Raw genomic sequence first — 27,701 nt, forward strand, 5'->3', positions numbered from 1 at the left:
TTACGAAAGCCTCCATATGTTCGATACAGATCTTAGCTTTGTCTGCATTTAATTGAAGGAGACGAAGTCCGTGTCTTACTTGGTTGTTTTTTGCCGAATGTGACGTCATCAGTTTCGTGTTAATTCACTGCCTAGATTCAGGCCCATAGTTAGTAACTTACTGTTACACCTTTTTTTTTCGACCATCACGCCTTACCAATCTCTGCGTCGCTGATTAAATAACTGGCGAGTCGACTGCAGACCTATTGTGAGGAGAAAACTGGGACATTCTCTGCTCCTCGACCTGTGGTCCGTGTTAAAGCGGAGGTCTTGCGCCATGTTCATGAGCACACAGTCAACACATCTGCCCGTTCTGTCCATATGAGTGTTGATCGGTTGAGTATACCCGGTCATCTGCATTCGTCTCGTCGATACGCCTCGTATATTTTGCCAGTTTCGATGGCGATGGCGTCCGAGTTCACGTGTGTCAACATATACCCGCCTTTCCTCACGTACTACTCCTTGTGAGAGATGGTATTTTCTTCGTCGTTGGTCTTGTCGAAAGTGTTCTCTCGCTGTACCCAGTGTGCTGTCCCTATAGTCGGAAGTATAATGGTCAGACGTAATGTGTTTCCGTCGGTGTGGTGGATAACTGTCACGCCCATGAGGATCATAATCAGACCTCCTGACATTTCTTTCAGCATCAAAATTGGGAGGGTTTGTGGCCTTCCTACTTGACGGCTGAGCTAACTGCTCTTCTGCGTGTTGTACCTGACTACGTCTATATACCTTGAAAGAGTCTAATTTCGCCGCACCGCTGCTAGTGTTGGTTAGGTAGCTCATTCGCTGGTGACGAGCCTGGGGGGTTTCTGTTGCATAAGTGTTTTTGCCATGCCGACTATTTTTACTGCCCTGAAGTTCTTCTCTCAGTTGCTTACGGCTATGTGTTGTTGTTACGGTATCAGTCCCTTTTATAGTTCGGTCATAGTCTTCACATCGTTCAGCCCAGGAGAGTGGGTTGGATTGTCTCTTTTCGTTCACGTCATGCGATGAAATTACCTCGGCTTGTACATCTGATTCCACTGGGTTTGACAAGTGTAGCGAGGAGATGTCCACGCCCTTAGTCCTTTCAGGTGCAAGCCGCCTGCCCGATAATATTTGATATTTGGACCACTTTTGGCCACTGTCCCCCATTTTTACAACTTCTGCCCACGTTCTCTTTAATCCGAGGGAGGAAGGTGACAACACTTTTTCAGCTGGAAGCGCAGTGCTATTCTTCAGTTGCTTATTCGAATGCAGTTGTGGCCAGGCGTCCACCTTTTCAATTTCTATCGAAGAACTGTTCGTTTGCCTAGACCTGTCAATTTTGACTTTACGTTGTCTCTGAGGTTTGGGAGGTTCCCAAGGTAAAGTGGTTTCGTTGTTCCAGCTATCCTCAACGTAAAATATCGAGGTTGGCAGTTGAGAGGATACTGTCGTCGTTGGGCTAACACAGGCGTTCCTCTCTCGTGGGGCGTCTGGTCCCGTACCATTATATTCTGTATCACTTTGGGAAGCTACTACAAATTGAAAGTTCTGTTGCCGCTCGTCGGTGAGACAATCTTCCCGATCTGGTGAGTCCACGTCCGGAGCATGATCCAAGATCGTCTGAGTTTCTTTGTCAATAAGTGGACCATTTTCACTCCGACACACTGACAGATGATCAGTTTGAGTGTCTCTACTAATAAATATGTTATGTTCTCGCTGATTCACTCTCTTGACTACTGACTGCTTACTTTCGTAACACGAAGCGACCGTTAGAACACCATCCGACCGAAGTTCATTCGTACATGATACGATTGGAGAACGTTGTGTGCTAGTTTGGCCCATTACACGATCGCTGACTTTTTGGGTCATTTTGCTCCGTAATCCAGGGAAGGTCACTTTGTTTGATTTACTTTTGACGTTAGAATTCTTCGTAGGCGAGGGTTGAGTTTCTGACTGCTCAACTATCTCCATGACCAGGTCGACTAATAGACGACGAACACTGTGTTGATCATTTAATGACACCTTGCGCCGCACCTTTCCCGAGGAGAGTTTTCGGGTGTCTCGAACGAGATTCCAAGTCGATTTAATTGCATCTATGGTGCCTTTTAGCAGGCACTGTAGACTTTCATGATCACTGACAGGCAGGCGGTGATGGGATCTGCCCAACGAATCTCTTCGGGGATCAGTTAAAAGTGTCCAGATGTTCCACGCAGCATCATACGTATAGAAGTCATCAGCATCGAGAGTTTCATTCGTTTCGTGGTCACCTAAGATCGTTTTTACCACAGAAGTTGGCACAATGTTCTTTTGGGTCTGGGGATGCAAAGCCGGAGTCACGACATCTGAAGCACGAACGGTTGATTTCAGGAAGTTCCTCTTGGGAACTAATCCGTAGAGGGGAGTAGCAGTCTTCATTGAACATTGGCAGCTTCGTGTTGCGTAGGAAGGTGTCCCAGGTCCACCGGATAAGTCCAAAGCATTCAAAAGTTGCGAGCTGTGGACACTGGTGACATCAATATGGTCCTCCGATGACGTGGTGTTATTCATGGCCAAGTGGTGTCGCAATTGTTCAAATTTCATGTTGATCAAAGATTTTGTTCAGTAATGTGACTTTGTATTATCCTTGCTGTTGTTTGTGTTAATTTTATTTATTATACCTTATTCTAGGCAACTTTACTTATAATAAGCTATTAGCTGATCGGTTTCACCGTCCATTGCACGGTTCCGTTCGGCATATATACGCTCTAGCGAAGGAAAATCTCTATCTCCTCTGTAGCTTAGTGGTCAGAGCACTCGTCCGGCAATCGAGGGACCCGGGTTCGACTCCCGGTGGAGGCAGAGATGAGTTTTTTCCTTCCTTAAAAAATAAACATCTGAAATAATAAATATCTTCACAACATCCAGTCTTCCGTATATCTTGTATTATAATAATTATTCTCGGCCTTTGAAGGAACAGTAGTGCACCTTAAAGTAATCTGCTCTCGAGGCCAGCCGAAAATAGAATTGAAGAATAAGAACTCCTTTATATTACAAATAATAAGATTGGCCTTGTTACACATGTTACGGAGCCATAGAAGAATAATACAGCCTCTACAATAATGATAAATCTATAGGCTTGTATTAAGATGGCGAGTTTCATAGAATTTACTTTGAAATCGATCAAATTTTAATTAAAAACGATTTTCGATGATAAATTTGAACCGAACATTTATGTCACACATAAAGTACACAAAAATTATTCAATCAGCCGACATCTGATGAATTTGAAGTCCAATGGGAGGGCTAACGCTGTAGACAATGGCCGACCGATCCGCAATTCACTCGGCGCGATGTAAGTGAAGATAACTTTTCATCTCGACGCCGTAGACGCTTGCTTCGAAGTTCTAAAGAGTCCTTTCGATGTCCCCCAACTCACGGCACACCAGGATCCGCCAGCTTACAAATGGTTACGCCGGGATATGATGTAATTCCGGTGCTCCGTCAAAAGACGTCTTAACACTGTAGAAGCCATTGTCGTTCTCTGAGATTGCTACCGCAGGAAGTCCCACATCAAAGTCCCCCATCATTCACCAACCTGCCTGTGAGTACTAAAAAAAAGCTGCCGTTCGGAATCAGCAATAAATTGTAGGTCCCGTTCTAATTAGCCCTCGTGTGTGAGAATATGACCGTGTTGCGACCAAAATGATCAAAACGATCAAATGGAGCACCCGTCGTGGTAGACGTGTTTCATTGAAACTTGGTATATACATTATTTGAACCATGGGAAGAAAATAACTGCGGTTAAAAAGCGCCACTTTTGCACATGGTGGTCAAAAATTCAACTTTTTTTTTTATTATTGAATCTCTCTTTACTTCCCATGATCCATATATCCTTTATACCAAGTTTCACCAAAATAACTCTATCAGAAAATGGGCGCTGCATACGGCTGAGTAGTGTCAGTTCATTTGCGACCACCCTGTATTAGACAGATATCTATGTTTGTGTGGATTCTGTGGCACACTCTCGTAACGATCAAAGGTTTCCGTGAACTAGAAATTATAGTGTTAGAAAGCTGTGCTTTCGGGATATCCTGGAGAGTCTCCACATCGGTCAGGGATGCTGCGAAACATTCAAAACTCTAATCCCGTTTCCAAGTGTGCAGCGAAAATGAAAAGTTAGGTTATATAAGGAGTTTCTCTCCTATCTAATCATTTTTAAACGATTAAATGCAAATTTATTAAAATGACAGGTATTTATGTGAGTGCGGCATGTTATCATTTTATTCCTTCGACCTTCAAAACCTATTCGCAACAAGAGAAGAAAAAAAAGCAGAAGTTTTTGAGAATACTTCCTTGAATATCAATCTAGAGAAAATTTGAAATTACTCTTCATATTATCATACATACCCATATATTTAAACGTCACGTAATATTTGTTACGTGATGTTTTGAAACAATGAAAAATTTCTGATACCCGGAAAATGTAGCTAATAATTGGAGTGTTGTTTTTCTTTTGGTTTGGAAGCTATTTCTTATACTTACAATCGATATTTGTGGTCACCCCCTTCCCCCTTATTCTTCACAACTTTCTCGCAAAGAAATAAATACTCTATTAAGAGGTAGACTCACTCATATAGTTCCAGAACCGATATAAAACGTGTCATCTCTTGTGATAAATCAGCATTCAGTTACCAACTCCAAGAGTAATGAAGGGCCAACTGTTTAAAGTTTTCCTGTACATGAGTGAGTACCATATACGAGTAACATGTTATTGAATGCATCATCAAGTAATTATAAATAATTCAAATTTTCTCAACTGATATATTACTAGTTTCTCCATACAATATCGTTTAAATATGTTGGAATATAATAGTTGTAAATTTAAATTGGTAACGGAGAGATTTTCATCTAATATATATATATATTGGATGTTTCACAACGTGGCGGAGACGGTACCAGCTGACGCCATTGCCCAAGCAGAACCGATTGCGTCCGCTTTGCTACCCTGTCAATTACGATAGTTTGTTATCGCTGTGTGTGTACTGCCCATTTCACTGAATTATTTCCAAAATTATATATTTTCGATTATTGTCATTAGTATACGTATTGATTTGCTTTTTTCAACATTTTAAATACTTAAGAGATAGAAATTTCGGTGTTTGTTTATGAGGTAACTTCCATTGAGAGTATTTTTCTATGATTTATTTCAATTGGATCGCACACATTATTTGATATATATTGAGGTGATTTGATTTAAAGCAAACTCGGGAGACACATAATTCCAATTATCTTTTGAACTTTCTAATAATTTTTGATTATCTTTTTTTGTTTTCATTTGAATTAGTTGTAGCTTTTGGTCTTCCTTGGACTTCGTTACTAGCAACATAAAAATATGAGTAGCAAATGTGAAAAAAAAAATCCTAATATAAAATATTTGAACTTGTCAATTGAATGCTAATATCAAAAGACACACAGTATTACTTACCAATTATTTCTTGGATCCATTTTTTTAGCTTATAACTTAGATTATGGAAGATTATAAAAATACCACACGCAAATACCTGTGACAACACCAACAACAAGAGATCACTCACTTTAAACAGTGAAAAGAAACTGCTAAATGTGGAAAAAAGAGCACGTTGCTTCTGTCTTCTGCTTAAAAAAAGTGCTTAAGCAGTGACGTCACGCAATAGTTCCGATACTACTCCCACTGGGCCAAAACGGCCAGCGTGACTTCAAAGAGATGAAACAGCCCTTATTATATAGCCCTGGGATTCCGTAGTCGTTATTTCTCTTCCTTTCACTCAATTATTCTACATCATTTGGTCTTCAAATCGCCTGCTTCCGGATGACTGAGTAAACTTTAACAAGTAATACTGTACTGCGATCCTGGCTTAGAGAACGCCTAGCATATTGAATTTTATTCGATACTAGCAAAAATGCCCGGCATTTTTTTTTTTGTTCAGATTTTCTCCATATACTATGAGGATTGAAAAAGTCAAAAGCCATTGTAAAGTATTAAACATGTCTGAAAGGCACTAGTTGGGAAAATCGGTAGCCAAAGTAAAAATTCCAAAAGTTACTGTTGAGGTCCAAGAAACTGTTTCGCGTTTTTTGGCCATTTCGGTCATTTTCCCAGCTCTGAAGAAGTTTTGGAGGCGATCAGTCTAAAGTTGTAGATTTTTGTATAAAAAAATGCAGACACACACAGAAAATTATTTTTTCATATGAATAGATTTGATGTGTTTGTTCAATACGTATCAATATCTTATCATTATCCTCTATTTATGCCAATTTACTGATATAATTACCGATTAATCTAATGATTTTTAGGGCTTTATTTAGCGATTATTTACATTTGCTTGTTAAGCCTTCCTTTCATATCTCATTGTGAAAAGCGTAGAACAATTAATTTTGCTTGAATTTTCAATTATTAAGTTTATAATAGACAAAAAATAGAAAGATTTATTCTCAATCATTTAAAAAAAAAAAATTGTCGGAATTCATATACGTTTTCTGAATACCTTTGTTCATTGAAGGTTTGACTGGACTGGTTTTTGCGGAACCCAAATGCCACACCAAGGAAGCTCTAGATTGCGCGTATTATGTGAGGGATTTCTTGAATACACTGCCTAAAGGTGCACTACCGGAAACACCGGAAGAAATCGATGGATTCTGTAGGTAAGAATTACAATCAGCATAATCGATGAACATGAGTTTTCATCTGAAAGGATCGACAGAATATTAATATGTAAACTTGAAATGCCACAGGAACAACGAATGGTTAATAGATATGTCTTTAATTGATAAATATTTGAAGTTCAATAACTTTCGCACTAATGACGCCAATGCTGTGGAATGAATACTAAGAAGCAATATTTGAAACCAATGTAATAAGGTATTAAAAAATTATTAGGGTTAGGAAATGGATTAAAAATCTAACTAGTGAATAAAACAATTTTCATTTATTTTAATCTGCTGATTGATTGAGTTTTAATCGAACAATTATAAATGCTAACTATTTACAACAAACGTTGTATTGGTAGATATATAATATTAATTGATGCTATAAAAATATATTTTATTCATTTCCCACACCTATTAAATAGATCTTAAACATTGTATGCGAATATAAATTAGCCCTTTCAGACCCTGGTGTCATAAAAATGTACGGGGATACTTTTTCTCACTGTAATTTTTTTTTCTTTTGACCCCACGTAGTTTAGACCTGGCATAAGTTATTGTGTAAGTTTTGAGTTACAGTATGGTGTGAATGTAGATGGGATCTATGGGATCTTTCATCAGAGGGCAGCACAGAAAGTTGAACTTTCACGGGTGTTTCATAGATGGCTTTTATGTGCAGTTAACAACATTTTTTTTCTTTCAAACCGAGCACACAACTCCGGTTCTATCGCCACGGGCAATTTTCCAATTTTCTACCGAGCGAGTTGTACCGAAATTGTCAGTGTTTGTGTGTGTGTGCTTAACAGACTGAGTGCGTATCTAGTGCTGTGTCTGATTTTTCAGTGCTGTCATCTATATTTCAAATTATGCAACGCTACGATTGAATATATGTAGCTTTATAGGTCTATTGCGCTCGGTGTTGAGGATTTTTAACGGTTATAGATTAAAAAAAATACATATTTTGGAATGCACATGATATTTTATAACTAATTTCTACTTCAATCCCTTCAGTTCACTTCATCAGGATGAAACATGCTGGGATGCATTCATAGGCCAATGTACGACGCCCATCCAAAAGCAGTTGGAAACTTTCTTTAGTGAAGGATACAGAAATTTACTGGAAGAATTTTGCGACGATCCTGGATCAAAGCGAAGAGAAGGTAATGTGTTACATTATTGGTTAGAAATTCATTTCATTTTTTTTTCCTATGCTTTATTTAACCGTCAGACTCATAGTTTCCCAATTTGTTTTGTTCCATCGCCCCCTTCTTCGCAAAAAATGTTCTTTCCATCGTCCCCCAACCTCAAGCAAACCCATAGGATCCTATACTAAACCCAAAGGTCCTACCCATTCTTAAGTTTTCAAATTTTTTCACTGAAATCCCGAGAGAAGATGATTTTCATTTCATATTAATGGTGTAGTTTCCTACTGATTATTGGAGGAGAATATACGTTAAAATAACAATAATTTGAATTTCTTACAGCTATATCTCTTAACTGCAGGTTTTTTTTTTGAGTGATTAGAATATTTTCGTCTATATTTAGACCATGCGTTTTTGTCCGCTTTGACCAAATGGTTAAGTATTCTGTGTAATATTTTTTGCATTGTGGAATCCGGCCACATTGAAGAATTATTATTATTATTATTATTATTGTCATCTTTATTATTATTGTTATTTTTTTTAACCGGTAAAATATATTTTCATTCACTTCAATTTCCAGTAGCATTTCATTTACTAATTAGGTATTTGTGAGACATTTTAGTAGTATTAACTGGCAGTTTTATATAATATTTCGTGATGGCTCGAATTTTAACTAACTGAAGATCACAATGCAGTGATTCCTCGGCTAACGAAGATAATTCGTTCCGGAATCACGTTCGTAAGACGAAATCTTCGTTAGCCGAAACGTAGTTCTGCATAGGTTTCTATGGGAAATCGTTTAATTCGTTCCAGGTAATGACCAAAATTCAAAGATAAGTCTTTTGAAACACCAAGGAATGCTTTAAAACCATGGGTAATTTTTATATAGCTTTTCTTTCTCGATACGTAGCTATATACCGTTCCAGATGCTGTCGGGGCATTTGCGGTACAGTAGAAAAATGTGTGACAAATTCTGTCAGGTTCCGCCAAAGCTTCGTTTATAGCATCTCCCGTTTCTCCACGAAGCCGCTAAGTATTAGAAAATTATATCAACATTGTAGTACAATGTACAATCTCCAAGTAAACTTCATATTACCTGGATAGTAATACGAAGCTTTTTATTAGGACTGAAAATTTTATCGAATTTATAGGACTGAAATAATTACGTGTTTAATAAATTATACACTCTTTTATTTTTTATTTAGATTATCAGAAACACGTCAAATGCATGAACACTGTGGCCAAAAATGAAAATACACGTAAAAGTATGAACTATATGTTGGCTGTACTGGACAAAATGCTCGGGAAGCCAAATGAAGCTAGCCTTGGATTTTTCTGCTGGTGAGTTTTGACTTTTATTTTGAACTTGGGACTTCAAAAATATAATGGGCAATTAATTATTTATCTATAAATAAATTATTATCAATTTGTTAATTTATGTTTTTTCTCTATTTTTTAATTAAAAATTATTATTATTATTATCTCTCTCACCAGTGGATTTAACATGGTGTGCATGGAGATTAAAACAGATACCCTAAACACTTGTGGAGCTGAAGTGGTCGCTTTTGCAGACGACGCTGTTTCTTCAGTTATATCTACGTTCCCAACTGCTATTTGCGGTGGATTCGATCCCGCTAGTGACGAATGCAAGAAAGTAGCACTTCCCGAAAATTCCAAACCGACTGGACTGGCGAAAAACAGCAAAGTTTATAACACTCTAGTAGACTTCTTCGGCAACTATGTTCCGGAATGAAAAAAAAAAAATTACACATATATCAATTGAAATTTTTACCAATAAAAATCATTTTTCGCAAAGTTTACGTCATTTTATACCGCCTTTTCCTAACTTAGGAATTTTCAAAAGTACGGAATTTTCGGAATTTTCGAAAAAAAATTTTGAGCTCTTGATATAAGTGTTAGATTATTTTTGGTGACAAAAAAAAAAATAGTCATTTGAAATATTTTCCGAGTGTTTCACAATGGTAACCGTACAAATAGTGCAACGTTTGCAGAATATCATGCGCCCATCAAATAAGGAATTTTACTCATGACTTTGCTGGGTTTTGGAGCACAAAAAATAAGAGATCCCGAAGCTCATACTCATAAAAATCGATCAAAATTTATGGCATGTTATGAGTGAAATATTTCGAATATTCTCCTTTATGGAATTCATAGCGTTTGACCCAACGCCTATAGAGGAGAATAAATATCTCATAAACTTTGGAAAACTAGAAGCAGAAGACGAGAGTCTATAAATCTTGATCATAGATATTATATATAAGAAGTTTTGTTATATGCCTTTTAATGCACACTAAAATAATGTCCTACTAACGGACAAAATGATCTGTACCTATGCATATGATAAAAAAAATATGGTATTTTAACATATGGTTCTCAAACGCCTCTATAATGAAACTCGAGTGATTACTTTATTAAAAATCAAGTTAATTGATTTGATTGGTAAGGTGTTTCGTGTTCCGCTTGGGCTCGTCTATTACCACCTTTCGTTTGACAGAACAGGTCACGTTCAGCCTGTATATTGTGTATTTTTCCTCATTGGTTTCTTTTACTGTTTTAACGGACAATAAATTAATTTCAAATTCTCTTGTGTTATTTTAAAACAGTGATCTTATCATCGAAACCATGAATTATGTAGCACAGTCATACCTACCTAAAGTCTTCAATATTATACGGTTATATTCCAATGTTATACGGAAAAAAATATAGTAATACATAGTTCAATTCCAATTGCCCATTGTCATCCCAGCTACATAACAACGGCTTCAAAATGTCCTCTGGGTTGTATTGTACTCACTGAGAGTTGCGTATATAGTTTACAGAAACCAGCAAGTCGCAACTGTTACTATCCGAGGATGATGTCACTCTCCGCTATATCCATTCGAAGGGTTTTAACAGTTGGCTGATGCGAAGATTAATTTAGAAAAGAGAGAAAATTCAACTACCTGTGCGGGGAATCGAGCCCGCGTCCTCTAACTTTAAGGGTGAGTGCTCTAGGACACAGGTTTCCGACTGGTGTTCCGCGGAACCCTGTTGTTCCGTGACAATTTTTTTAGGGTTCAGCATGACTAAACATGGAATCCTTAAATATCCCGGATACCGGAGAGCTTTCAAAGAAGAAAACTTTCTTGTTGCTGATATGCGCAAAGATGATATTTGTTTTGAATATTAAAATTACATGAAAACATTAACAACAGCATAACATTTCTTATTCCATAACCAACAAACTGGTAAAAAGAAAATTTAATCAGCCAAAAACATTTGCCTTTTAGAAAATAACAATACAGTACAGAATCATATTGAGAAACATCACTTAACTGAGACCCCTACTGCCATCTATCAAATAAAATAACAACCGTTAATTATCCTTCAAAATAAAAGTGGTGAATAATAATGTGCGCATAAAAAATAAATATAGCATGATATCGATGAATATTTTTAAAGTAATGTTATAAATTGAATTAACAAATTCGCTTTAAAACCTTAATAGTTTAATCGTATTTACATTCATATCTTATTGACTATAATTATCAAAAATAAAAGTGGTGCTAGTTGGTGCGAAGGAAGCACTGTGTGTGTGTGTGTGTGTTCTCTACTTAGGTAGAGATATTGATCAGTGAATGGCAAAATGGTTGCATATCAACAACCATCAGTGATGATTTTCTTTTTTTTTAATTATATACAACCCTTTACACATAAAATATTCTCACTACTACAATACAATATCAATTATATTGTATATATATCAATACAATAGATTTACATTGTCAACAGTTTTCAGGGGTTAACATATTTTACCACATCGGATTACACATACCTTCAAAAATAAATCTCGAAAATTGCATACATTCTCAATATCCATAATATTAGACAATTCAATTTACTAAAGTGACCCACTTTGCCATAAATTGCAAAAATTACCAATGTTTTACAACATAAGTTTACAGCATATTTTGCAATATATTTCCATTTAGAGAAAAAATGGTATGTGTATATACATGAAAACTCCAACAATATCGCTGAAACCATTCAATGTGATTTCTAAACATTTGAAATCATGTAACATATAAAAATTGTGTGGAAAGTTACAAATGCTTATTAGAATTACAGCATATTATTTTTACAAATTACAGCATAGGTTCCAGTTTAATGATTTTCCCTCAATATAATACATGCTATACTGCATAGTTGCTTTCTGAAAGGCATATTTTGTGGCTGATATAGTTTTAGTTTCACCCATTTGTTGGTTATGGACAAAAGTGACTAAGAATGGCATCATTTTTCATGGTTAATAAGTTTACAAAATATGGAGGTTTAGTGTCAGGCAATGACTATGAATTAGAATACTTCCGTGTGCATACGTAGAGATTTTTTGCTATGCAGAAAGAAATTTCCCCGTATTTTATAAGGTAATATGTTATTTTGAAATTCTGCACAGATATCGAAATTCTATGCACAGAGGAACAGGTTCAGTGCAGGTGAAATATAAGACAATATGCCCCCATCAGGAAGAAAACAAAATCAGAGGGCACATTTCATGCGGGAATAACATTTTTCCTTTCCCTGCGAGCATCTCAGTGTTAATAATCCCCCTCCCAACATTATAGAACCAGGCCCTCTAGACCAGTAAGTGGTTCTCAACCTTAGGAAGCCCGTGGCCCGGTTTCATTTATTTTTGTAAGTGGAAGGCCCGGTGCAACACATGATTAACGGAACATGAATGGGGAAAAGGAAACGGCAGATCAGTCGCTGCCCGGCGGTTGAGAAACACTGCCCTAGACTAGTGGTTCTCAACCTTGGTAAGCCCGCGGTCCAGTTTCAAGTTTCATTCATTTTTGTGAATGGAAGGCTCGGTCAAACACAAGACCAACGAAAAATGAATAAGCAGAATTGAAGCGGCTGATCACTCGCGGCCCCGCATGAATGATGTCGGAACCCGTCAGTTGAGAAACATTGCCCTAAACTCAGGACTTTGGTGCGCAATCCCTCAATATTGAGTTTATAGTGTAAAAAACCGACTACTCAGATGAACACCTTATGATTCAATGATGCTAATCATTGAATCATAAGGTGTTCATCTGAGTCATTATTATTACATCATGATTTTCAACACATGCCAGAGATCTTGCACGGAAGCTCTGATGACGGTTATAATAAAAGCTGTTTATCCGTGAATTTGCTTCCAATAGGATGATGTCTTGAGTCCCAACCACGAGCTCAATCGGGCACGGCACAGAGACCCATGCCTTCTCCTCATCTCGCTGTAGGGCCCATATGCTGAAATCTTTGGTTTACCCCCTGGTAAGACTCTTAACGGGCTCTCTCTATTATGAAATGCATATAGCGTGAAAAACAAAAATTATGAAGATAATCTCGAATCCCAGGCCGGAGTTCTGCCAGTCCCACCCCTTTTCTTGTAGGGGCCTTGTGGGGGCTTCAGTTGAATAGGGTTTCCCCGATAAGATCTGGCACAATGATTTATGTCAATAAATATGTATATTAAGAGCAGATACCCATAAACAGGGTGGGGGAACAGGGAGACCGGGACTTCTCCTGAGCCGACCAAAAAACTAAAAAAAACATTCACCCCTCCTACTCCTCAACCAAACATCCTCCCCAAACCAAAGGGCGATCCTGATTAAAAGGTGGTGCCGAAGCCCTCTGTCATTTTGCCCTGGGGGCTATGACGCTGTTGAGCCAGCAGTACGGACATTTTTTATTTTTTTTTATAAATATTCAAAAATCTGTTTGAGTTCCGTGAAATAGTCTCATTATATACTCAAGGGTTCTGCTGAACAGCAGTGGGTGTGGTAAGATATAAATTTAATTTTTTAGATGCCCCCCCCCGTCCTCTAACTTCCAATTAGAAAGTTGTTTCCCTGTCTCTCTTTGAGCCCATTTTTTCCCCATGTGCCTAAGTGCAATAAAATCGTTGAAATATTGCCGATTGAAAACTCAGGGGACATCTCAGAATTCAGAAAATTTTGACAAACTGGAAAAGAATGTTTCCAATTTTTCCTCGCGTTTGTCTCTTGGGGAGAAGCATCAGGAAGATTTGAACTTTCTAACAACTCGACATGGTAATACTGTTATGGGCAGCTATTAGGAATGATCAAATACCACATCAAAAATTACAATAAGTTGCGCTTACAAGAAAAAGAAAAAACTTGATAATGACCAACCATAACGTTTCTATTAAATTCGCATGTACGGGTATCAAAAGGAAAATTTTAAGGTCACACGTTATGGTAATTTACCATTCAAACCTCTGTCCTATAACTGGCTGGTATTAAATCACCACATTTATCCTCGAAGAAAAATAAACTTCCTTTCGTTTACGTGACACCATCGAAAAACGGAGAAAATTTTTTTAAAAAATCTTGAATTTTTTATAATGATGTTGAAAATATTTTCTAAATATCACGTGAATTTTTTTTTTTTTTTTAGTTTTTCAGTCACGGAACTTTGTCTCGACCTTTACGTGATTATTTTTTTCATTATAATAAAACAAATATTACAGGATGGTAATTTTTCCTTCATCGCAGCATGAAATGTTTCTCAAAATTGAAATTTCATTCGTTAAATACTGTCGAACTGTGTTTTTTTTTTTTCTATTGAGCAACAAGGAATTAAGATTTGGTATCCAACGCATATGGGATCTACAGTCGAGGTGTTTAATTGTTATATATCATTCCTCTGAAGACAACACCCACTGTGTGGCGAAATGCATTAGGAGTTTTGTATTTTCCGTGCATTTGCCTAATGCCCCTTTCACACGAGCACATATTTGCGGGCGTTTTCACCCGCATCTTTAGACTGATTTTGTTTTCACCCAGTGAACGCCATATGTGAATAGCGCGTTGTTTAATAAAAGTATTTAACTTTTTTTAAGTTTTATTCACAGTTTTCTCTGCATGTCACTCAGTCCAGTACGCTCTTAGTTTGAAAATTTTGCATAAAATTTTTTTTCTATTATTATTATTAATTTTTTTTGCAATTTTTGTAATTATTTTTCTCTTTCACCCCTGATTCAGAGTGCTTATAGGCAGACTAGAGCCATTCTTTAGTGGTTTAATCAAGAGCCCCATAGAATATGGGTATAAAGATGTCCTCAGTTCGATCCTTATAAGCAGTCGAGGGAAGAAAATATCTTAAAATATTTTCTCTCTCTCTCAAAAGATTTTGAAAAAAAAAACTAAGATCTGTCTTTTTGCAAAATATGAAAGAAAAATTCCAAAAAACATCCAATGATATTCCAAAAAAAAAAATTCAGGAGATATCAAAGTCTTTACAAAATACAAAAAAGGAGAGGGGTGGAGACTTTCAAAATATGTGTGTGCTTAGAAATATTCACATCACAATTTTGTCTTAATCCCGGATTATACTATAAAAATTTTATAATAATTCTTTTACAAATGCAACCAATAAGCTGATCAGTTGCATTTGCTCGAATGTAACCGATAGTTGCATTTTTCAAATTTTATAAAACAACTTTCATAAACCTTTTAGAGTGAAATTTCATCCTTAGATTAGTTACTTCGGAAATATAAAATTTCAACTTTTTTTTTTTAGCTTATAGACTGAATATTGAGTAAAATATACTTGTAGGTATCAGGGTTGGGGGGGAGGGGGGGGGGGAGGCACCAAAACTACTCAAGTGCTTAGGGCCTCCAAACGTCTTAATCTGGCCCTGAATGAACGCCGTACGTGGATAACGTTGTTTAATAAAAGTATTTAGTTTTAAAAGTTTAAAAAAATTAAAAGGTTAAAAATTTAAAAAATAAAAAAAATAAATGTTTAAATAATTCTAAATGTTTATATTTTTAAATAATTTTAAAAATTTTTAAAAATAAAGTTTTTCAATTAAATTTATAAGTATTTAGTCAATTAATACAGTTATCGTAATGACTTACAGAACGGCTCATAATTTTACGTGTTATATAGATCACAAATTTTATAGTGTTTTTTTTTTCTTTCAGAAATAAAATTCCATTCCCCAATAACGGCCACTTCCCAATAGCGGCTACATTTTCATGGTCCCGTCAGTGGCCGTTGTCGGCAGGTTTTATTGTATAAAATTGTAAAGTATGGACAAAATTTACAGTTGCTATATGTCCTTTATCTCAGAAGGAAACGGAGGGATAGACGTATGTGGGAACATCTTATTGATGAACAGGAACCTTCATATGGTGTTTTTAAGAGTAAGGCAAAAATAATTACAAACATTTCATGCAAAATCATCTTTAAAAGTAGCCAAAGATGCGAACGAATTCCACCCGGACCCGCTTCGTGTGAATAGCTCCATATAACCTAATGTACAAAACCTGTATGTGCGAATCCCGCACTTAGGTTTTGACACATGCGGACGACATCCCGGACCCGCACGAACACTTCGATGTTGCGGGCGTATTCCGCATCGTCTGAAAGTTTCCGTATGTATCGTGTCCGTGTGAAAGGGACCAAATTCATTAGTGATTTCTGAGTGTTATTGGGCAAATGTTATACACGCTTTCATTCGGAAATTAACTTTCACTAACGAATAGCTCATTGCCCCGAGAATTTCTCTTCCGATCTTTTTTCTGTCAGTATAGGCCTAAGCCAGTTTCCGTCATATTTATCCTCTGCATTATTCAACGACGTTCTTTGTTTGTCTGCGATCTCTTTGTATAAATTGAAAAATATATAAATACATTAAATCTCGTGCGTGAGTGTGTGAGAGAGACTGAGAAAGAAGAGAATGCGTGAGTGTGAGTTGAACGTAATTCACTGGGGGATTCTATACTTTTCATGACATCTCAATCCATAAGAGAATGAGGAATAGCAATTTGCTGACGGAGCAAAATCTCAAACAAATTACTACCGCGAAAGCAAAATGCTGATGAGAAACGGATACGCATGCACACATTTCCTGTACGAATCAATGCTTCATGTGGATAGGTACATTCTAATTAGAAGAAATGTGCTTGTCATAACGCATAAAAGGAAATAAAAAAATTAACGTTTGGATCGAAAACCGTTTTTTTTTTCGCTTAAGCTGATTCTGGGCAATTTATAATCATTGTATTTATTTTGTATGTAAAAATAATTTTTGCATAACAGCGATAGAAAAAAAATTTAATCTAAAAAAAATTTACAATTTTTTTTATACATTTCTGCATTTTTACAATTTTTGTGATAATACAATTTTTTTCTATCGCTGTTCGATACCTGATCTCGATATAATATCGCATAATACATTTTCGGAGCGAGAAAGAGGCTTGCTTAAAATTTCATAGATGGCATCGAGGGCTTGTCGGGTGCCTGAAAAATATTTTTTTCTTTACAGTACGAGGGTATACAAGGATGGAGAAGAAAAAAAAAACACCTTCATAGTACGAGGGTATTTAATATTTTATATTCCATGGTCCCTTTCTGCAGTGGTACCTTACTTATTGATACCCTCTTCAGAATAGTACTAAGTATATAGATATAAAAAAATGACGAGTGTTTATCAGGCTCTCACCCTTAGTTCAGGAACACAGCCCATGAAATCTTTCCAAGGACCCCTTGTTAACAAGCTTCTCGATTTACCCCAACATGTTTATCGTATTCCTTTTTAAACGTGTCATTTGTGTTACAATTTACTACCTCCGGGGGTAAGCTATTCCATTTATTAACAACCCTATTAGAGAAAAGGACCCCTTGTTAACAACCCCGTTCCAGAGTTAAATACAGTAAATGTCTCCTGTACAACTCAATCGGTAGTGGATTGACCCACGATGATGTGACTATTATTAGTGTGAGGTAAAGAAATGAAGTGATCATAAAACTCTTTATGTACAGGCTTTAAATATTCGCAAAAAACATTTGAATGATGTGAAGATGAAGAACTAGCGATGCATCTAAGAAACTTGTATTTTTCTTGATATACAGGATTTTCAGGGGTGTCAAAGATGACTGGAGAGAGCAGGTTGCCCCTCTTCTTTACCTCCTCCCCCTCTCAGCCGTCCATCTTATGTATGTTATATTTATTTATTTTCTTTTTAGTGAGGGAGAAAAGAAATAATGCTGGGGATAAGATAAAAAGTCAACTTCAGTTTATAGTTATGAACCTTCTTAATGGTAATAGGGAAAGAAAGGGGAGAGAGAGTTCCCCAATGTATTGCTTTCACCTAATTCTTGTACGAGATATCTCGCCCTAGACGAATGTTAACAGAGCTTGGGTCAATCCTTGGTGGAAAAGATTAATGGGCCCACTGACACCCGTCAACGGCGTTGATGTTTGGTTCTCATTCCCATATTAATGCTTAATTAGTGGAAACATCTGATGTGGTCTTGAGAAACCAAAACTTGTTTTTAGTGACATTTCCAGGTATATAAGTATATGACTATGGGATTTTATTGGTGAAAATCAATAATCTCAATTTCAGTTTAACATATTTAAAAAAAAACCATACTCCGATTAAATAAAATTTGGACAGCGGACGCTTCTCCGAAATGTGTGTTCTGAGTTGCATATGTGGCCCCCCTAACTTATTTATGTTGTCAGAAATTTGCTTGTTTCTTTGTCTTTCTGGTGTTGTTATCTTCATTGCACATTTTGAATTAAAGATAGTAAATGCTTGAATGATTTCCATGTTATGTCAGTACCATGTAGCAGGTCTGCCTGCTTTCTGCGGAGAGGTTTTTTTTATATTGGGAGACCGATGGGGGAGAGGGATGTTTCCCATATAATAAATTCACTGTAGTCAGGCCCGTGAAAAGTCTGATAGGGAAGCACACCAACGATCTTATCCTAGGTGTTCTGCTGCTGTATGTATCTCGTCATAAAATAAAATTTCTTGAATGGCCCACGTTCATAAAAATTTTGAACACTCTTGTCCTAAGTACAGTACACGTAGAAGAGTCCTAAGTCTGATATGATTTATATTTAATACACAATCTTAATACGAATCTAGGTATAATGACGATTTTGCTTAATCACCCCCCCCCCCTTCCCCATGTGAGACAATTTCATTTTTAACGTTCAAGAAAAACAAAAACCGAACGGATTCACCTCGATTTTCAACATACCGCAAATCCCTGAGTCAGCCGACATTTTATCAATATTACTCATAAGCATTTCTCCAGCAAATACCTTGTTGTTTTCGCTTGCTTATTCGAAAGCATGTGTTCGGTTTCGAGAGAGAGGAGACAGACAGACACAAACACCCGGGCAACAAGGTATCGTTCATTGTATTATTTACGAAACGTCCTTCATGACACAGACAAACGATGTACCATGACCATGATGAACAAGCATGTCGTCCCTACGATAAAAAAAAATACGAAATTACTTTCCTTTGCGTCCAGCAGAGTGGTGACCAGTCGGAATATAATGGACATTCTCGAAATTGCACGTACTCGTTAGTCAACATTGAAACGCTTCGTTGATTTCATTTAACTTCCTTCTGGTAGGTTTTCTTTTACTTGTAATTTCAGTTTTTTGCTGCGAATTTTGTAAGCAGGATATACATAATCAGCGTATAAAGATGCCCGGCAAACTATATTTTCCTCTCATTCCATCGTCTACGACCTGTTGAAGTCTCAATTCCAAGTCATCCACATACATCCATTCATATACACACTGGACAACATGAGGATTTTGATGTTTGCAGTTTTCCTGTTTCTCAGTAAGTTCAGATTTTGAATTATAATTTCGTAATTAGACTGTATATGGTGAAATATTTGTTTCTGAAGGTATTGGTATCAGAGATGTTCAACCTATTGCGCACGAGCACCGTGGTGCTCATCAAAATATAATAGGTTTTTACTGGACATGTACGAATCGACTTCTCTCAACTAAATATATAATTTAGATTGTTTCAAGTATGAGAAATTTACTGATCCGACATTAGATAGATGTCATAACTGCCTTGCGGGTGCTCTTCTGATAATGATGGACAGTTACGGTGCTCGTGAACAGAGCCACCATAACCACATTTGGGGTCTCTGGCAAAGGGGGTAGTTTGGGACCCCTGTCTAGATAAAAGTGCCTGACTACCAATAGGGCCTCAGTTAAGAGTGACATGCCCCCCCCCCCGGATAGTGATTTTTCTTTGAGTACCTGCCAGTTAACATACTTACTGTCGGAAATACAGGGTGATTAAGAAAAATATCGCCAAACTAAAAGTACAATTCAGGCGTACGATAACAATTCCAAATCACATAAGAACTTAGGTGCGTGAACACCATCCGGAAACGTTAAATGCCCCACTCGGAACATACATTCCTGCATGTACCGATCCCACAGGCGTACGCAGAATTTTCTCGAGGGGGTTTCAGATTTCCCCCCCCCCCGGCACTTAAGGCCCCTGGGCCGTGCCAGGCTGGGCCAATGTGATAAAACTGCTATGCCTAAAATTCACACATTTGTTCTCAAAAACTGAAGAGTACTGCACTAAATTTCATCATCACGAGACTCCCTATGCACTCGAGGGTCCTGGGCTGAGCCCATGTTAGCTAATCTTTTTCTGTGGGCCTGTTTCGAATTTGAATATATTGAACATACTATATATTTAAAATATATGTTTAAGATTGAGAGAAACTTTTTCATGAATGAAAGAAGCTCATCACAAAAATAATACTAAATTTTACTCACTAAATTATATTTAATTAGTTATTGTTTTTTTAAAGTGGATGGATTTTTATTCAAGTTATGGAAAAAATTAAGTTCCTGATCATTCTAAATAATTCATTACGTGTATTTACCCGTTATTTACAAATATCAGTGATAAATTGAACGGGATGTACTCGCAACCAGAAACTTAAACACTTACTATACGGTCCCATTTCATATTAACGTTGTCAATTAATCATATTTTGCATAGGTACGGTCAACGCAGAGCCAAAGTGTCACAGCGTTGAGTTCATGTCATGCTTAGATTACATCAAGGATTTCCTCAACAGCTTGCCTAAGAGTTCTCTTCCTGAAACACCCGAAGAATCTGATGGTTTCTGCGGGTAATTCTAGTTTGTTAATACTTAATTTTTTTTTTAATATTTCGTATCATTATATTTCTATAAGTTCATGATTTTCAGTCATGTATAGAATTCATCAATCTTATGACGTGAATTTGTAACATTAATATTTTGTTGTAACGTTTTAGGGCGGTAACCGATACCCTTACGTGCTGGGATGGATTTAGATCGCAATGTATGACTCCCATCCAGAAGGAACTGGAAGCACTCGTGTTAGAAGGGGCCAGAGGCTTCAAGGATGACATCTGTGCTGCTGGATCACCAAACAGAGCAAGTAAGATCGGTTTCCATTTTTTAGATAAAACTTGAATACCTCTCATTAATGATCTACGTCAGCAGTTCCCCAACCTTTCATGATGCAAGTGCAACGCATGATGCATGCGTAAAGAGCGTGCGTCCCCCCCCCCCCTAGATATGCGTAGGAAGTGTTCGTAACCCTAGAAATGCATGAGTTCTGCGTACCATTCGGATTATACCATAGTTTTCTAGACTTATTATTCTATCGCTCACTTCTTCAAACAAGTTTTATTTCCCCCCCCCCAACTCAGGCTAGCCCCATAAAATCCTATACAGTCGAATCCCGTTTTAACGAATATCGTTATAGCGAAAATCTCGTTTTAATTAACGAACACTTTTCTAATCCCCCAAGTAAGTTTACATAGGAACAATGCTAGTTAACCTGGAATTCCTTTATAACGAATTTCGTTTAAACGAATTGATTCCTCCGGTCTCTTGGCGTTTGTTATAACGGGATTCGACTGTATTAAAGAAAAAGCTAATGGGTAGTACACTTTTCTTCATCCTAGAGTTTCTAAAAAATTCGTGCACGTATTATGTGCACTCCAAGGAATACGTAGGAGACATGTGTGATCCTACAAATACGTAGAAAGGCTTGTGTGCTCCTTACAAATGCATCGGGGACTTGCATGCTCACAAAAGAAAGGAATAAAAGTCTTGTTTACTGCTCATATATGCGTATGAGGCGTTCGTATTCCCATGGCCTCCACAACGGGTGGGCTGACAAGGCTCCAGCCCTGGGGCCCGGGACGATTTTCACCTTGTTTTGTTTTTTCACGCTGTAAATTCATCATTGGGGGGCCCCCCATGATAATCTGGTCGGGGCCCGCATAAGATCCTGGAGTGGGGGCCCTGCTCCAGGATGTGGAGGCAATGCGTATTCCTATAAATGATTTAAATGGTTGCGTATTCATATCGAGTCCAACTACTGTGTTTTGCACATTTTTCCTTATTACTTTACTCATTTGTCCGATATTGCTAATTATTATTTGTGCATTTCTGAAAGATCCCTGGGGCCCAGGACGGTTATCATCATTTTTATAATTTTTTACGCTATAAATTAACTACAGAAGGGGCCCGTTAAAAGTCTGACCGTGGGGCTTGCAAAAGATACCAGCCTAGGGGCCCCGCTACAGGATGCGGGGGCCATGAAACACGGCATATCTTCCTGAAGAAGGACGTCTTAACCATTCTCACCACAACTGGTGAGGGGGAGGGGAAAGAGATGACAAGAATCTACCTTGCATAAATTTGACATAAAATCTATGTATAAGGGTCCAGTGTTATCAGAAAATATAATTTTGAAGAGTAATTTTACAGTTCTCCGAAGTTTTAAGGGTTTTTTTTTTTCTTTTATCAGTGAGAAATACTCGAAATTATTTTTTTTTTAAATTACTTAGACTTTAAAGGAGTATTTTCACACTCCGTAATGAAATTTGGGGAGTGAAATTGAATTTTTATGCGAGAATCACGCATCTAGATGCGAATTGGCGAACACTATAAGGCAGTGTTTCTCAACCGCCGGGCCGCGGCCCGGTACTGGGCCGTGACTGATCTGCCGTTTCCTTTTTCCCCCATTCACGTTCCGTTAATCATGTGTTTGACCGGATCTCCCACTTACAAAAATAAATGAAACCGGGCAGCGGGCTTCCAAAGGTTGAGAACCACTGCTATAGGGACATGTTAACGGTCTTTTTCTATGAGCTCACGAAAAATCCTGCCCTGTTCCAAGTGGAAATTCAGTGTGAAATTTGAAACACCAAAGTATTGACAAAAGATTTCCCTAATTCATTGAAAATTATCCTGTCCCGAATTCAAACTAACAGAATGAAAAACATCAATTTTTCTTATTAATAAAGAGCTATCACATTCATTGATGGTAGTCTGTGATGGTAGATGGCAGCACGTATCAGAATTTTGATTCATCACTCAAAATTTAGGTTGCCGATAAAAACAAACACACAAACACACGCACACATCCTAAACAAAACTGGCATGATAATGAAATCAAAATAATAAAAAATGAAAAATGAAAATTAATTGTAAAACGACCGCTTCATAAATATAGCGACTGAGTATAGATTACCTTTAACTGAGGATTAGTTCTGACATGGAATAATAGATGGCGACACCATCTCTAAGAAAAGAAGAGATAAGAATCAGTTGTACTATATATAGGATTACCAACCGTCCTCCTTTTTGATGTCAATTCAAGCATCCTCCTACGTTTGGGAAAATTCGCCGTCTTGTCCTCTTTTTCAGGCTTCCGAAAATATTTTTTCCCACTTTGAAACATATTTGTTCATTGATATATGAGTGTTCTTCCCCATCCCCCCAACGCGCATTCACCAGTAACCGTCGAAATTTCCAGAATTTTTTTTGTTTCTGCTTTTTTTAGTATTGAAAAAGAACTATTATTGGTAAAAATTATTGTTGTGGATGGTTTATCGGTCGGAATATCGTGGCGTCATCTCTCGTGAAATTTGGGATAAGTGACGTCACTAAGGGTGCGTGTGCAAGCGCCCTCCCCTTTCTCAGTTTTCGAATTTAGTAACCCTAACCCAGGGGTTCTTAGGTTCTTAACTTATGGGTAGCGACCCAAACTTGGGTCACAGGGCTTCCGAGATGGGTCGTTCAAATCCTCTTACAGCTAGGGATTCTTGAGCTATGGGTCACAACCCAAGCTTGATTCGCAGGGGTCTCCTAGATGGATTGTTCAAATCCACTTACAGTCCTGTTATAAATATACATATTGCGTCACTGGTTTCTCTAATTTCGCCAAAGAAAACAGTTCCATGGGTCGCGATGCTGATCTTGCTGGTTATTTTGGGTCGTGGCTAATAAAGGTTAAGAACCCCTGCCCTGTAACTGTACGAATAAAATATCCAACTGTTCGAATATTTCACACCGTAATTTGAATATTTTGCACTATAAATTTATTTGATTATCTCTCTAGCTGAGATGTTTAAAATGTATATATTCTACTACAACCAAATTGGACACCTGCTAGTTATTGTTATTTAATAATTATATTTTAATAACTAGCTGATGAATTAGTTAACCCCCATTACTCTATTTATTTATTTACTCCGAACAGTAAAATCCTTTTTTTAATGAATCAATTAACCCTCATGAACTTATTAGTTATACTAATTAACTAACAATCATATTCCATTTATAATTAACTTATCGTGTATTACCATCAGAGGTGCATTTATGGTTTTACCGCCCTTCTCTCATTTTAGTCTAATTTTCTTGACTACTCTATAACCCTATTCTTGAAAATGCCATCCTTTACTATAACCAACATATCATTCTTCCCCCGCCCCACTCCCACATTGTCTCTAAAAAGTCACTGTTTTAGTATAATTCACAAGCTTGCACTCCATTTGATTACTCACAAGCGTGCACACTGTTTTGGTCAGTCTCATGCATAGGCGTCGGAACCTTGAGGCCCCGGAAAAAAAAATCTTGAATATACAATGGAACTCACCATTCCGTCTCCTACGGGGGAGAATGAGTCACGTATATACGGGATGAATGGCGATTCTCAGCCCTTCCCCCCCCTCCAATGTTTTCTTCATGTCGACGCCTTTGCTCCCATGCTTGCACACTGTTTGGTCCGTCACAGGCTGTTCTTGTCAGTCACAGGCTTAAACACTGTTTCAGTCGCTCACACACTTGCACACGTTCTAAATCACTCATTGACCTGGTCTCTTGCTCGGTAGGTCATTAGTTTGGTCATTCACATGCTAGCTCATGCAACAAGTCACTCTTTTGCTCACTCACGTGCTTGCAAACTCTCTAGGTCATCGTTTTGGTCACTCACTGACCTAGTTCATTACTGTCTGGGCAGAAGTGGATTTATTTAGTGTTATATATACAAATTTGGTCTTTCCCCCCCCCCCTTCTCCTATTCTACTAATTTTTTTGGCAACTCATTCCTCAAATTTACGACTCCTCCTGGCTGCCCTGGGCTGTGACTCCCTGTGGGCAGATTAACCCCCCCCCCCCCCTCTTGTAAATACGAAACTAATTACAACGTTTTAACATCAATTCTTTTGAGTTGTTCTTTAACACGTTTACTAGCTGCTCTAATACATTGACGGGGTTAGGGGTCGTCGTCCCCAACCGTGAACATGTGCCCAGTATCTTTAGCCCCTACGAGGCGGGAGTGGGGATCGACCGTAGGAAGTGGCCACAGCTATCACTATATAGTGATTATCTTTTTTTAAACTGATTCGCGCACACAAGAAACAAATCACATAACGGTCACGAGATGCTCTAAGTTTTTTTTAATCAAAATTTTAGAATCTCTGCCAATGCCTTTACGTCAGTGGGTCACGCTACAGTGCGTGTAATAAGGAAGGTCGGGTCGTGTCTCCAGTGATGTAGACGATTGCATGCTTTCCCAGTTTGAAAGAGGGACCTGGGTTCGAGTCCCGGCGGACACCAGATGACTTTTATTTCCGAGTTAACCCTCGGTATAATATCCAGAAAATGCATGTTTCCTTGAAAAAACTATATAGTTGTAGTGCGCCATAATTTGTATAGATAGCACACCTTCCTCACGCTTCTTCTTATGCATATAATTGTTTTTGTGCAGTGCGTCTTAATCCTTGTATATGGTGCACTCTCCCTCAAGTGTCTTATTATGCGTACTTTGTTCACTTTAACGTGTACTGCTGACGTGTAAGCACGTCTTTGTACTCCTAGCTAATTAAATTATGTTTTTAATAAGTTTTATATTCTGACTACATTCAGCGTCAGGATAAATTGTGACCCGGAGTATTTCATATAGTATTATTTAAATTAATATTATATAGATTAATAATAACGATAACTAATCGCTGCAAAAGCTTCTTGGATTTCATTCAAACGGAGAAATGAGGTTAATTTATCCAAAAAAAATAATAATAATGGCCTATTCCAGTGTTCATCGAGCATTTTATTGCTGAGGACGGGTGAAAGTATAACAATTTCGCTGATCGGCAAAACATAAAAACTGGAAAAATTGATTTAACGGTCCAGCGGAAAACAAATAAATTGGAGAAATCATTTGTGAACCAGCAAAAAATAAATGAATGGCAGAAAAAATTAAAGCACCGGCAAGAAATATAAAAAAATAGGAAAAATATTAGTGGACCAACAAAAACTAAGTGAATGGGAAGCATAATATGAAGAGACTGGCAAAACGTAGATGAGAGAAAATATTTGCCGACTAGCAAGAAACAGACGATAAAACTAAATTGGAAGAATTAATTGCGGACCAGACAACAATAAATAAGATAAAAAAAAATGTAAGGACAGAAAAACAATTTAATGGAAAAATTAATTTGCGGACTGGCAAAAAATCAATGAATTGGAAAAATAATTGGCCAGCCTGCTCAAGGTTGACAAAGGTGTTAAAAATAATTACTATCAAAATGTTATCGACAAAAACTAATTGTTATGAAAGACTCGAAAACCACGACTGGACAGAAATAGGGCCACACTTGAAGTTCATCCGGCACCGGTGCCACAGATAAACACCACCACTGGAAATTATTCAATGATTAGTATAGAAAGAAATATAATTATTTTATGAAATAATTCATCTATTTTCTTTTCTTCAAGTTTTGATAAGCATCACTGGGAAATTCAGTGAAAATCTCTTTACCGAACATTGATTTCTGGAACGCTTCTGAGTCTTTTGATGGCATTCAACAAAATCAGAAAATTACAAATGTGGTATTTCTCAGTTACCGTGAAGATATTTTTAAATTTCATAACGTTTCTTTCAGAATACCTTCAAAACGCCAACTGCTTGAACAAAGTTGCCACAAACGAAAGCACACGTAAAAGCTTAAACTACCTCTTAGCCATCTTCGAGTCGACACTTGCCAAACCTCAAGAAGGAAGCGTCGCTTTAGTCTGCTGGTAAGACTTCATTTTTTTTTTTTTGGGTCAGGTTTCGTTTCAGGTCTTCAATTTTTGGTCTTAATCCAGCGATTGAGAATTAACAACGTGGTAAACTTGCGTATTTATATTCTTCCTTTTGGGTCTTTCCAGTGGCTTCAACAGGGTCTACGACGGAATAAAAGACGACGCCATAAAGACATGCGGTGAAGAAGCCACCAAATTCGGTGAAGAATTGATAACATCAGTCATATCGACACTTCCAAGTGCTCTGTGTGGTGGGTTTAAACCCGACAGTGACGAATGCCAGAAGGTGAAACTCGCCGATGATGCCAAGCCAACAGGTATCGCCAAGGACAGCAAAATTTATGACTTCGTCGTAGATTTCCTTCACAACTTCGTCCCAGAATAGATTCATCTCCTTGCTAAATTCAATTTACAAATAATGAATAATTTAATTAAAAAATTGTTATTAGTAGAAAAGAAATCTATTGTAAATTAGTTTTTCAGTTTCGATAATTAAAACAATGGTATTTGTTGTTCATTTCGTTGTTGATTGTCCATATTTGACGCGAGGAACGTGGAATGAGAATCTTAATCGCGATCATTTCCGTTCCCGTTTTGCTTTTTTTTTTTTCTATTCCCTGCCTTTGAGTTTCTAATTCCAAGACACATCAT

The 27,701-nt window shown here is 37.4% G+C and overlaps 2 protein-coding genes across 2 annotated transcripts; both read left to right on the forward strand.

The window, feature by feature from the left end:
* Positions 1 to 4,578: 4,578 nt before the first annotated feature.
* Positions 4,579 to 9,626, forward strand: LOC149077231 (uncharacterized). Its single transcript, XM_089244967.1, has 5 exons — positions 4,579 to 4,728; positions 6,525 to 6,666; positions 7,681 to 7,829; positions 9,017 to 9,152; positions 9,306 to 9,626. Exons 1-5 carry the CDS (start codon positions 4,692 to 4,694, stop codon positions 9,562 to 9,564), a joined length of 723 nt encoding a protein of 240 aa, XP_089101093.1. The 5' UTR covers positions 4,579 to 4,691; the 3' UTR covers positions 9,565 to 9,626.
* Positions 9,627 to 19,287: 9,661 nt separating this feature from the next.
* On the forward strand, positions 19,288 to 27,567 carry LOC149077232 (uncharacterized). The gene is made up of 5 exons (XM_089244968.1): positions 19,288 to 19,480; positions 20,678 to 20,810; positions 20,957 to 21,102; positions 26,909 to 27,044; positions 27,177 to 27,567. The coding sequence occupies exons 1-5, from the start codon at positions 19,444 to 19,446 to the stop codon at positions 27,433 to 27,435; spliced, it is 711 nt and encodes a 236-aa protein (XP_089101094.1). The 5' UTR covers positions 19,288 to 19,443; the 3' UTR covers positions 27,436 to 27,567.
* Positions 27,568 to 27,701: the final 134 nt, after the last annotated feature.

The sequence above is a fragment of the Pholcus phalangioides genome, unplaced genomic scaffold (genome assembly GCF_987345545.1).
Source record: "Pholcus phalangioides strain wild (caught in Gottingen) unplaced genomic scaffold, Ppha-v1.0 ptg000015l_1, whole genome shotgun sequence".
In the NCBI taxonomy this organism is placed as follows: Eukaryota; Metazoa; Arthropoda; class Arachnida; order Araneae; family Pholcidae; genus Pholcus; species Pholcus phalangioides.